We start from the raw sequence: 11,780 nt of genomic DNA on the forward strand, positions 1-11,780 counted from the left end.
TTGAAATTTTTCGTAATAGCCAACTTAATCAAATATATTGATAGTGACAACCAATTTGGTTACGTGGGTCTCGGACATTAATGAAAGCCCTGTATTTCTTAAAACACAGTCGCAGCTATAAACCCAGAAATACAAGTTGTACCTGATAACTAGGCTTAGTGCACGTGCAAAGTCTAACAGAGCCGGCACGGGGGTCGGTGGCCTTCACAGCTGACTCGCGTTTTGAACAGTCAGTTATTTACAAACTTTGTAGTAGCTGGTGTCGCGTCGATATTTTTCTTTTTTACGTCTGCTGTAAATTGTATTCGCGTGTGTATTTAAATAACTATTTATAAGTAGTAACATAATTTACATTAACAACTATCGGTTGGGGGGAAAAGTGAAGTAAAATACCAAAAGAGAAAAAGAGACTATATATGTTGTAGTTGGTGTAGTTGTAGTTGTTGTATGTTGTTGTTCATATTTTTTTAGGTTTAAGATAAATATATTGTACGCGGAGCGCACCTGGCTCCATCTGTCGTGCTGACTCCCAACTGTGCCATTCAAATGGCTGCAGTAGGAAGTGACCTGCTATATTGCAGGTACTTTGTTGCACGACCGCCACCCACAGAGGGCGAAACACAATGTTTTAATTGCCAGGTTTGCGAGAAACAAATACTCCGCGGGCTATATGCCCCGACCGGCATTGAATTGTACTCGCAACACCTAATGCAACAGCTAGGATTGTTCGTTAATTTAACCCACCATTTAACCCACCAGGCCCAGACCGGTTTCGGACTTATTAGTCCTCTTCAGCGTGTCATAGATGAGAGACAACAACAAAAAATTTAAGATAAATATATTTTGGATTGGAATATGTTTTTTTTAATTTGATTCTAAACTCAGCAAAAAAAATTAAAGGAGCTGAAAAATTCCATTTTTTTCATCTAATCATCATTAAAAGATGTTTAAGGAGCTATAAACCTGCTTCTTTAATTTTTTATAAAACTTTGACGATTCACGAAAGGAAAACGGTTAGACCGATCGATTTCAAAATTAAGCTGAAAAGAAACCTACAAACATTGGTACTTTTCGCAATATTTACAAAGCAGTAGTCATGGAAAACATCAAAAAAGGTGTCATTTCTTTGCACTTCTTCAAATTAATACCAAGCATGTATGAAAATATATTTTTTTTTTCTCAAACACACCAAAAGGTCCTTGAAGAGGATTGATTCAAGTTTACAACCCCCCTACCTTCCATTCATTGTACGATCATTACTTATTGATATATCAATGATAAAAAAGTGACTTTTCACTTAATAGTCGATATCTCAATGAGAAAAAATCGTATAGAATGTAGAAAAAATCAAATTGAAGCTGAGGAATCAGACTAGTAAACATTTTCTGTACCCATGGGCAGTTTCGAAGAAAAAAAATAAATTTGTAAAATTTTTGCCTTGCATTATTTCCTTTGATTGCGCCGAGAGTGATTTTTCAGTTGAAGATTTCAAATCTACAATTTTCAAGCTTCGAGATGTTTTTTTTTCTCGATACGACCATCATTCACAAAATTACAACCTTTGAAAGGTAGCTAAAAAAAATTTGGAAATTTTTTTGCTCCCTTAACTTTTTTGTTTATAAATATAAATTTAATATTTTTCTTAATTTCGTGATTGTTTCTTTGAAAATATATTCATGTTGTACTCTCTTGTTCAAAATACTTATTCTCTTATTTACTCTGAATCACATCAGCGGTAGTAAATAACTTTATAATTGCAAAATATGCTATGACAAAAGAAATGGAATAATTCATACATCAAAATAGTAACTAATACAAAAAAAGAATAGAAGTAAATAATTTAATAAAATTGGCTTACATGTATCAAAGACACCAACTCTCCTTTTCTGCCCGCAAAGGCAGAGGAAAGGAGGATTGTTGAAAGAACAAAGAAAATCTTGACCATCAATGCTTTAGTGTTATTGTCGATAATTAATAAAAAAATAAATCGTTAAATCAATAAAATTTATTTATTGCAGAAAATATGTTGTAATCTCGATAATATATCTATTTTCCGTTTTGCATAAACTTGGAGTTTAATTTGAATCATCATACATATCTGAAAAAGGGACTTAAATACTTAAAAACTTCTTTTTATTATGCATTTAAATAAGTTATTGCTTCAATACGGGATCATTGGCTTAGTAGGTGTTTATGCTACAGCTCACATGACTATGGTAAAAACACTTCCTTGAAATTGTACATCAATAAATGATAGAGATATTGCTTAATATTGTGCAACACCTTTCATATGTACTAAATTTTTATGGACTCAGGTATTTTAAATATCAAAGTGTATTGTGTACTAAAAACAAAGGCATTTTGAATATGTGGGTTTTAGTCCATTTAGCTGTGGCGGCCTAATGTTAAATTTGCAGAAATTATTACCTGAAAAAAATATTACCTTATAGACAATTAAAATTAAAATACTATTGCTTTGTTTTTTTAGAGATATATCGAAAAAACCCTTAAAAATCTTCTCTTTTCTCTTCTTTTCTAACTCGTTTACATTTACGTTCCCATACTTGCTATTTACTGTAAGCATAGCCTGCAGCAAGCCAAAAAAAATATATTTTCGAAAAAATTAAAAATTCTTTAACTTTATCAAACATTAAAAATATAAAAGATAAATTCTTCAGTGACAGGATGCATTATCAGTTCAAAAATTTTTATATTTATTTCTTGGTCCAAGTATTATCTTATCAATAAGTTAAATATGTTGCATCATATTAGGATACCTGTGACCGAATTCCAATGCACAAATTAATAAAAATAATTAACGATAACGATTAATTTTAATAATACAAGAAAAAGGCAATAGATCATTTTTATGTAGAATTTTATGCTCTACAACAACTCTGCATAACCTATTTAACAGTTGGGCGAAACTGACAATTTAAAAATCACCGACTACTGACGGTTCCTATTTTTGTTACCTAAGCTTTAATTAAACTAACTTTAAAGTTTTGTTTTGTGCAACAAAAAAATCAACATTTTGAGAATTAATTGTCGTTTATTAAAATAATAAAATAAGTAACATCTACTGCCAAACAAAGAAACAAAATTTTATGTAACAAAAATCTAAATCCAAGTAATTGGTACAATCAATGTCAGAATTTTTGTTTTAATAATTTTCCTATGTTAGGCGTCAGGTCAGATGTCGACAGTAACAACACATCGGATATATTATATGTTGCTCAGTTAGAGATGTGCGGTATTTATTTTTTACATAATTAAGATTTGAAAAAAACTTTTCGCAAACATATGTTGATCCAAAACTACTTAAAAATTGAAGTCGACCAAATTGCGAGTTAAAGGCCCATTTAATTGGATTATAATACCAGTAGATGGCGATAACACCATTCTTTTTCGTTTTGAACGATAATTATTGTATATGCAGTTCCGATCAGAGAGATTTGTCAGAAATACCCTTCTCTCAAAGCAATGCCAAATTCCAATTTTATTTTATTCAGTACAGAGATCGGACAGTTCATGTGTTTTGCGTAAATACATTCGACGTCAAATAGGTTGAAATTTGCCTACAGTCACAGAAACATTTATAAAGGAGTGTGTTGAAGAGGAACAAAGTCATATTGCTAATACTTTTATTGCATCATGAATAACATTTCTTATAAACATGTACATAATAATATATTTAGTTCTGCAATTATAAATGTGTTAAAGAAAGACAAATGTGTGATTGTTTGCATCTATATAAAATAATTTAAATTACTGTTACATTTAAAATATATTAAAATGACATATTTCAAATAAGGAATTATGTTATGCATTACAAAGTTCAGCCCATTCGTCGGTGGTAATAGTGCGATTGCTCAAAATACTCTTAAAATCCTGCAAATCGCAGTCAAATCCACAACCGGCTAAAGTGATGGGTTCAGGTTCCCCACCAGAAACATTGATGTAGTAGATGTTAATATAATCCCTCCTCCTTGTTTGTCGTAATTCAAAATAAATGGTACTAGCAAAACCTGGAACGGAAGATTGGGTCGCTCCCAAAGAATCTAAAATGGCCGCTAGGTTAGTATCATGACCACTGAACTGCAAATATGGTGGATCTGTAGAATTTGCCAAAATCCCTTCGAAGTGTTCTATGAGCTCGTTGAAGAACGGCCCGGTGCCTAAATAAAGTAAAAAATAATTAAAACTACAAGACTCGAAAATAATTGGCATAACTTACTGAGGATCTTTAGTTCTTCAGTGTAACTGTTGGCCAAAAATGACAGTGATGCCAGACTCGTAAGTGGTTCTGGAAAAACTGACTCGGTCCACTCGGGTAAGGTGTAACCTCGAAGATGTTCGATTTTCAAGGCGTCCCATATCATAAAAATGCCAGATAAACTGGTACATTGTTTCCTGTATGCTCACTTAGATATGCCAAAAGGTCTTGGTTTTCCTCCAAAGCACTCACGAAGTATTCGTCACTGGTTAATACTTCCGAGGAAGCCGTGCTGTAAGCGTTGCAAGTTGTAGAACCGATCAATACACCATCGGTGATTGGAAAGACTGGGATCGGCTGCCATTGAAGATCTTGGTTCCACACTTGGTAACCAACAGGTGGGAAAAGTCCTGCAACGTTGGATGCCGCTGACATGAAGGTTCGATTCACAACTGTTGATTGAACACGGAAAAATTCATTGGAATAGTATTTCGGTATAAAATCGCTATATCTCCTGCGCGTGTACTGCCCCAGCTTGTAATGTTGCAATTTACCAGTCTGAAGAAAAAGAAGATTATAAATGTATGCATCAACGTGATAAAAGAGGAAAAATTATGATGGCGACTAGATGGTTAAATTGTGAAGATAGATAAGCAAATATTTTGTAATACAATTTTTGCCGGTAGGTAGTTATTAGACATCAAAGATTCTGCAATTGTAGTCATGAAATAAATGTTGGTGACAGAATAAAACTTTAATAAGAATTTTCAATTAATTTTTTTGTTAAAATGCAAATGTTTCATAAGGAACAATTTATTATGGTATTCATGTAATCATTACTGATTTATAAAGACGAACATATTATTAATTATACAAAAATGAATAAATTTAATAAAACCATTATAACCACTGCTTAAAAATAAGTAAATCCTGTTTAATTGAAATATTTTTGCTATTTTGAATTGCTATTGCTATTAGGCTGTATACATTACTCTTTCCATTCATTGTTCATGATTATCAGTTTCCACTGCGTAAACCAATTGTTTTAAATGTTTTCATACAAAATAATCCAAAGGATTCAAGCCAGGTGATCTCGCTACATGTTTAACATAATAATCGTTCGGTAATTTTATCCAATAAACTTGAAAACAATCTTAATATGTCTTCAATTTTCACATACCTTTTTTTAATCATTTATTTCTAGTAAAAATGTTATTTTTGCTAGAATATCACTCCGTATAAGTTCCACAATTTTTCTAATATACTAATACTAGGGACTCTTTGCAGCTTAGAATGTAATTTTTTTACGGTACTTACGTTAGTTAGCTGCCCAACCGTAACATTCCAATAACTGATGTCTTGATATGGATCATTTGGGTAGAACATAATTGGACTTCTTTGACCATGTCTATAAACCTGTTGAATTCGTCTATTTTATAACAAGAAATGAATAACTCTGCATCTGTGATTAAATTAGATAGAAGTATTGTAGTCAGACTTTAGTAGTTGATCTCTCAAAGAGGAAGAGAAAAGAGATTTTCGATAGTTTAGTATTCGGGATACAGTGTATCGAGTTGAAATTTAAAGAAATCGTGTATATTCAAACACAGACTTCTTATTTGGTACAAGTTTTTATTTTTTTGAGTGTAATACATTGGTTACATAAGTAAGAAAGTATAAAATATTCTTTTGGGGTGTTAAAATGTTTCTTTATGTTTTGAGGAGCGATTCTACACATAAATTGCTATGAAAGGTGATAGAGCTGTTACAAATTTGTCGCAAAGATGGGCTTTATTTAATATTTTTGTAATAATCCCGGTGAATTAGACAAAACACGTGCTTGTTTCAAACATTTATTAAAATTAAGTAAAAAATACATAGAATAAAAGTCTAAATTTGCGTACTTGTAGAGGTCGAGCGTCATATTGTTTATAACAAAAGAAAAAAAATTGCTCTTTTTTGTATGTATCTTTTTTTAACGTAAAAAAAATTGCAAACTTTCGCAAGCCTATGCTTGTAGCAAATTTCCTCAGGAACAATATCGATAAGTATACCTCATGTCGATTAGAGGCTTATTTTCGAAAATATAAGCGAAAAACTGAAAAAAGAGCAATTATTATTTTTTCTTTTGTTATAAACAATATGACAGTTGACCTCTATAAATACACAAATTTTGGCTTTTATTCTGTGTAGTTTTTACTTAATTTTAAGCCTATAATATTCGAGTTAGGTCCGATTTTTGAAAAAAACCTATTTCTCCCGGACTATAACCTGTATCACCTGTCGGAAGCAGTTTATAAAGAAATTTTGTATTAGAGAACATAAGCTAACCTTTTTCTTTACGTTTTACATAAACGTGCATAATTTTGGTTTAGTATACCTATCCTTTATCGATAATAAATGATTCTATTTAGATACAAATATTTTTAAATTTCCATTTGCCATTTTATATATTCCCAATTTTTAGGAGAACTAATTTTTTAATTTAATGAACGTTTCTTTGAGATAACATTCATGTTATATTCTCTTGTTCAAAAGATTTATTCCTTTATTGCAAAAATATGCGATTACAAAAGAATATTAATAATTTAAGTATCAAAATGGTAACTAATAATAAAAAAAGTAATTTAATAAAAACTGACTTACCTGTATGAGGGACACCAACTCCCCTTTTCTGCCTGCAAAGGCGGAGGAAAGGAGAATTGTTGAGAGAACAAAGAAAACCTTGACTATCATGGTCTGAGAGTGTCATGTAAAGTGTAGGATTTTCGATTTAAATAGCGATATTATTGGGGCGTAAACGTAGATATGATCTAATGTTATTTTGACCATTAGCAAATCAGTCATTAAATCAATAAAATTTATTTATTGTGGAATGTAATCTTAATAAATGTTTTAGTTCTGGTTTAAAAAATTGTTATAAATGTAGTTATCTAAGACTAAAATGTCATTAATTAATAAATTATTATCGTAAAAAAACTCGTAGATACAGGAATAATTCTTCAATAAGCTTTTTATATCCGGTTTAACTTGACTCATCATATTTGAAAAATTCTTAAAAGGACAGATATACAAATTTAAATGAATATTGTATTCTAAATTAATAACTTCTATTTATTATGCTTTTCTACAAATCATTGCTTCAATTGCTTCATTGCTATGGTATCATCAGTTTAGGAGGTGCTTTTGCTACAACATGACTAGCATAAAAAGTTCCTTGAAATTATCCAACAATCCATTATAGAGATATTGTTTAATATTGTGCAATGTCTTTCAGATTAAATATGGAGGGAATCAGGTATTTTAAATATCGGAAAGTATATTATATACTGAAAACTTGTGTGACACTAAAGACATTTAGAATATGTACCTAGGTTTTAAATTATACAATTTGTTGCCATCAACTTGAAGATATGTTTCAATAATTAAAAAATATGACATTCCCTCATGACCAATATGATTATTTTAATTAACATTATATCGTCTTCACATTGCATCTACAGTTATTTTCGATTTAGTTACAGAGTGTTATTAACAACTTTTAAGAGCTGAAGAAAATGCTTGTTAAGCTCTAATACAAAAAAGTCACTTATCCTATACATGGTCGATAAGAAAAAAACACAAAAAGAGAAAAATAAGAAACAAAAATTAATGACAAGAATTACACAGTAAAAAAAATAAAATATGCATGCATATTCTAGAAAAATATCATCCAGTTTGTGGATTAAGGTAGTCATCGAGTCTGTTCTCGGAGGAATTAAGAGATGGTGGCGAAACCATATAATCTGGTAGGGATTTCCACAGGTCGAAAATTCTATTGGTTAAAAAATGATGTCTGTTGCTGGTGTAGAAATTTTCTTTCTTAAGTTTGAAGGAGTTAACTCTAAGACGACGATCAGTGTTTAGTTGAAACATCGTTTTTGGCAGTATAATTGACCATGAAGTATTCTACAGGGTGTTAGTAAATAAGTGCGACAAATTTCAGGGGGTGATTATATATGAGAAAATAATGGCAGTTTGCTTATAAACGTATGTCCGCAAATGATTCGTTTTCCGAGATACGGGGTGTCAAAGTTTTTCTTAAAAACTGACGATTTAATTTATTGCTCTGAAACCGGTCGAGATGTGCAAATGAAATTTGGTGGGTTTTAAGAGGTAGTTATTGCGCATTTTTTGACACGCAATTAAGAATTTTATGTTCATCATTGGCGCGCGTACGGGTAATAATCTCAATTTTTTTAAAGAAAAAAATGGTACGCCACTGAGATATTACAAATTAAAAATCATTTTTGAATTCCTCGTTCAATTTGTGACAAAAAATCTCTCTTGCCTTTTCTTCGTATGGGGCGCCGTTTTGATGCAAAAAAATAAAACATCTTAACGCGTATTTTTTATTTCTTTAATACATTACCTAGTAGGCTACTGTCAACATTTGTCTGTTAAATACGAATATTTTTAAGAAATGTCAAATTAGCGTTTCGTCATTATTAATTTATTAAGCTTTTAGTTTGCTATAACATTAGTGTTAATAAGTAATTAATTTTTCTTTTATCGAAAAGAATGGAAAATTTTACAAATGCGGAATTGTCAGACATGCATTTTGTCTATGGTCGAAGTAATGGAAATGGTCGGCAAGCTCGACGATTGTATGCTGAGTTGTATCCAGGACGTAGGGTACCTCATCACACAATATTTGCTCGTCTTCATCAACGTTTGCGCGAAAATGGTTCATTTAAGAAACAAACGGTTGACTGTGGGCGCCCTCGAGAAGTACGAACTGTGCAACTAGAAGAAGCAGTTCTCGAGTTAATTGCGGAGTCACCTGAAACAAGTACTCGAAAAATTGCCAACATATTGAATGTAAGCAACTTCACTGTATTTAAAATTCTTAAAGAACAGCAATTGTATCCGTTTCATATTGAACGTGTGCAAGCTCTACTACCTAGAGACTTTTTTCCGCGCCTATTTTTTTGCCAATGGATTAATCATCAAATCGCTCAAATTCCTAATTTTTTAAATGCCGTTTTGTTTACTGACGAGGCTACTTTTGGACGACAGTGTATACGAAATTTCCATAACAATCACTTATGGGCTGAGGAAAACCCCCATGGAATCTTTGAAGCTCATTTTCAGCATCAGTTTTCCGTAAATGTATGGCTTGGGGTAATTGATGATCATTTAATCGGTCCATATTTCCTCCCACAACGACTAACAGGCGAATCTTATCTTAATTTCCTACAGGAAGAGTTACCTGTTCTTCTTGAAGAAATTCCTCTACAGCTGAGACAACACCTATGGTACATGCATGATGGTGCACCAGCCCATTTTAGCATTAATGTACGTAATCACTTAGACACAGTATATCCAAATCGTTGGATAGGTAGGGGAGGTACGGAACATTGGCCTGCTCGATCGCCGGATTTAAATCCTCTTGATTTTTGCATTTGGGGTTTTCTTAAGTCATTAGTTTATTCCACTCCCGTTGAAAATGTTGATGACCTGAGGAATCGAATTATAGTCGGCTGTGAGACAATAAGAAATATACCAGGAATATTTGCGCGAATACGACAATCAATGAGGCGAAGAGTTGAATCTTGTGTCACGTCTGAGGGAGGTCATTTTGAACATTTGTTGTAGCTTTGCGCCTTTTCAAAATTTTATTAGTGTTATTTTCTGTTATTGTTCTGGTTTAATGTTATTGTATTAGATAGTTCTTGATAATGTATTAAAGAAATAAAAAATACGCGTTAAGATGTTTTATTTTTTTGCATCAAAACGGCACCCCATACGAAAAATAGGCAAGAGAGATTTTTTGTCACAAATTGAACGAGGAATTCAAAATTCAATTTTAATTTGTAATATCTCAGTGGTGTACCATTTTTTTCTTTAAAAAATTGAGATTATTACCCGTACACGCGCCAATGATGAAGATAAAATTCTTAATTGCGTGTCAAAAATGCCCAATAACTACCTCTTAAAACCCACCAAATTTCATTTGCACATCTCGACCGGTTTCAGAGCAATAAATTAAATCGTCAGTTTTTAAGAAAAACTTTGACACCCCGTATCTCGGAAAAAGAATCATTTGCAGACATACGTTTATAAGCAAACTGCCATTATTTTCTCATGTAGAATCACCCCCTGAAATTTGTCGCACTTATTTACTAACACCCTGTATAAGTTATTATGAGGTCACCACGATTACGTCGCACTTCCAATAATTGAAGACGGATAAGACGTTCTTCATATGTAAGGTATTTAAAACAGACTGGGAGTTTTGTAGCACGCCGTTGAACACCTTCCAATCTTGCAATGTCCTGCTTTAATAACGGAGACCATATGGCTACAGCAAATTCTATCTGAGGGCGAATACAGGATTTATATAACTTGAGAAATATGCTGATGGTGAGGTCACAGAAAGATTTTTTAATTATGAAAATTAATTGATTGCACTTTTTCACAACTTTGGAAACATGTGCACTCCAGGAAACAGACTCTGTTATAACAACGCCAATATCATTTTGATGTATCACACTGGATAGTTCGATTCCATTAATGTTATATGCTAGTCTAGGATTAGTTTTGGACATGTGTAGCACACAGCACTTTTCGGGATTAAGAGGCAACAACCATTCAGAACACCAATTCAAAATCATATCAAGATCATCTTGTAAAAGCGAAGATGGTGAGGAGAACAATTTAAGGTCGTCTGCATAAGATAACACTAGAGACGTACAGTTATTGGTAAGGTCAGACAGGTATATTAGAAATAAAATTGGTCCAAGGACTGAACCCTGCGACACACCGCTTCCGTTTTTCGGAGAAACTGTCAGCAACACGAGCCGTAAATTGGATGGACTTGATCCAGTTTAAAAGTTTGCCACGGACACCGAAGTGGTTCAGTTTATTCAACAGACGGTAATGCGGCACTTTATCAAAGACTCAAGAAAAATCTAGGTATAGAACATTTAAGGGTGGTCTATTGTCTGCACATAAAGTCCTGAAATTAATAGCTTGCAGTAAATTCGACACAACCGAACGACAAGGAAGAAATCCATGTTGGTGTTGAGGTATGACATCATTGTTAAGTAAAAATTTGATCAGTTCTTCACAAATAATTCTCTCCGTAACCTTGCATGGCAAGGAAAAAAATGAGCCCTGATTCGTTTCTCTACGACTATTCATTGAGCAAGAAGAGCCGATTTTTGAGATGACCTTTTTTTTTCGAAAAATCGATGTAACTCTGGTAACTCTAATAGCACTGTTTTTGCTTGCCGAGGGCTACATTTACAGCAAGTAACAAGTTTCAAAACCTTAATTTGCAAGAGATACAGCAAAAACAAAAAAAGTCAACTTTAGACTGTTTTTTCGATATATCTCGAAAAGTAATATAGCAATCGATATATTTCAAAATACGAATCGATAGGTTTTTTAATAGTTTTTTCGATTGGAGTTCAAGTTTTTTTTATTAGGGAAAAATTTTTTTTTTGACTTTTATGAATTTTTTAGGTTAACTTCGCCGTTTATTTAACCAAATCAAGACATTGTTTTTGCAACTGATGCT

At 32.4% G+C, this 11,780-nt stretch overlaps 1 protein-coding gene across 1 annotated transcript; it reads right to left on the reverse strand.

Moving 5' to 3' along the window:
* Window positions 1-4,250: 4,250 nt before the first annotated feature.
* On the reverse strand, window positions 4,251-6,960 carry LOC108903503 (prostatic acid phosphatase-like). The gene is made up of 3 exons (XM_023454670.1): window positions 6,863-6,960; window positions 5,534-5,632; window positions 4,251-4,774 (listed from the first exon to the last, which is right to left on the reverse strand). Exons 1-3 carry the CDS (start codon window positions 6,950-6,952, stop codon window positions 4,379-4,381), a joined length of 585 nt encoding a protein of 194 aa, XP_023310438.1. The 5' UTR covers window positions 6,953-6,960; the 3' UTR covers window positions 4,251-4,378.
* Window positions 6,961-11,780: the final 4,820 nt, after the last annotated feature.

Source organism: Anoplophora glabripennis, unplaced genomic scaffold (genome assembly GCF_000390285.2).
Source record: "Anoplophora glabripennis isolate ALB-LARVAE unplaced genomic scaffold, Agla_2.0 scaffold10, whole genome shotgun sequence".
Lineage (NCBI taxonomy): Eukaryota > Metazoa > Arthropoda > Insecta > Coleoptera > Cerambycidae > Anoplophora > Anoplophora glabripennis.

What these genes read in the sequence shown, in the direction of transcription:
- LOC108903503 (XM_023454670.1), bottom strand. Translation starts at nt 6,952, where the DNA reads ATGATAGTCAAGGTTTTCTTTGTTCTCTCAACAATTCTCCTTTCCTCC. An exon ending in AGTTGGTGTCCCTCATACAG is followed by an intron (nt 5,633 to 6,862) that starts GTAAGTCAGTTT and finishes CGAATTCAACAG; the next exon opens with GTTTATAGACATGGTCAAAG. An exon ending in CGGTTGGGCAGCTAACTAAC is followed by an intron (nt 4,775 to 5,533) that starts GTAAGTACCGTA and finishes CTTTTTCTTCAG; the next exon opens with ACTGGTAAATTGCAACATTA.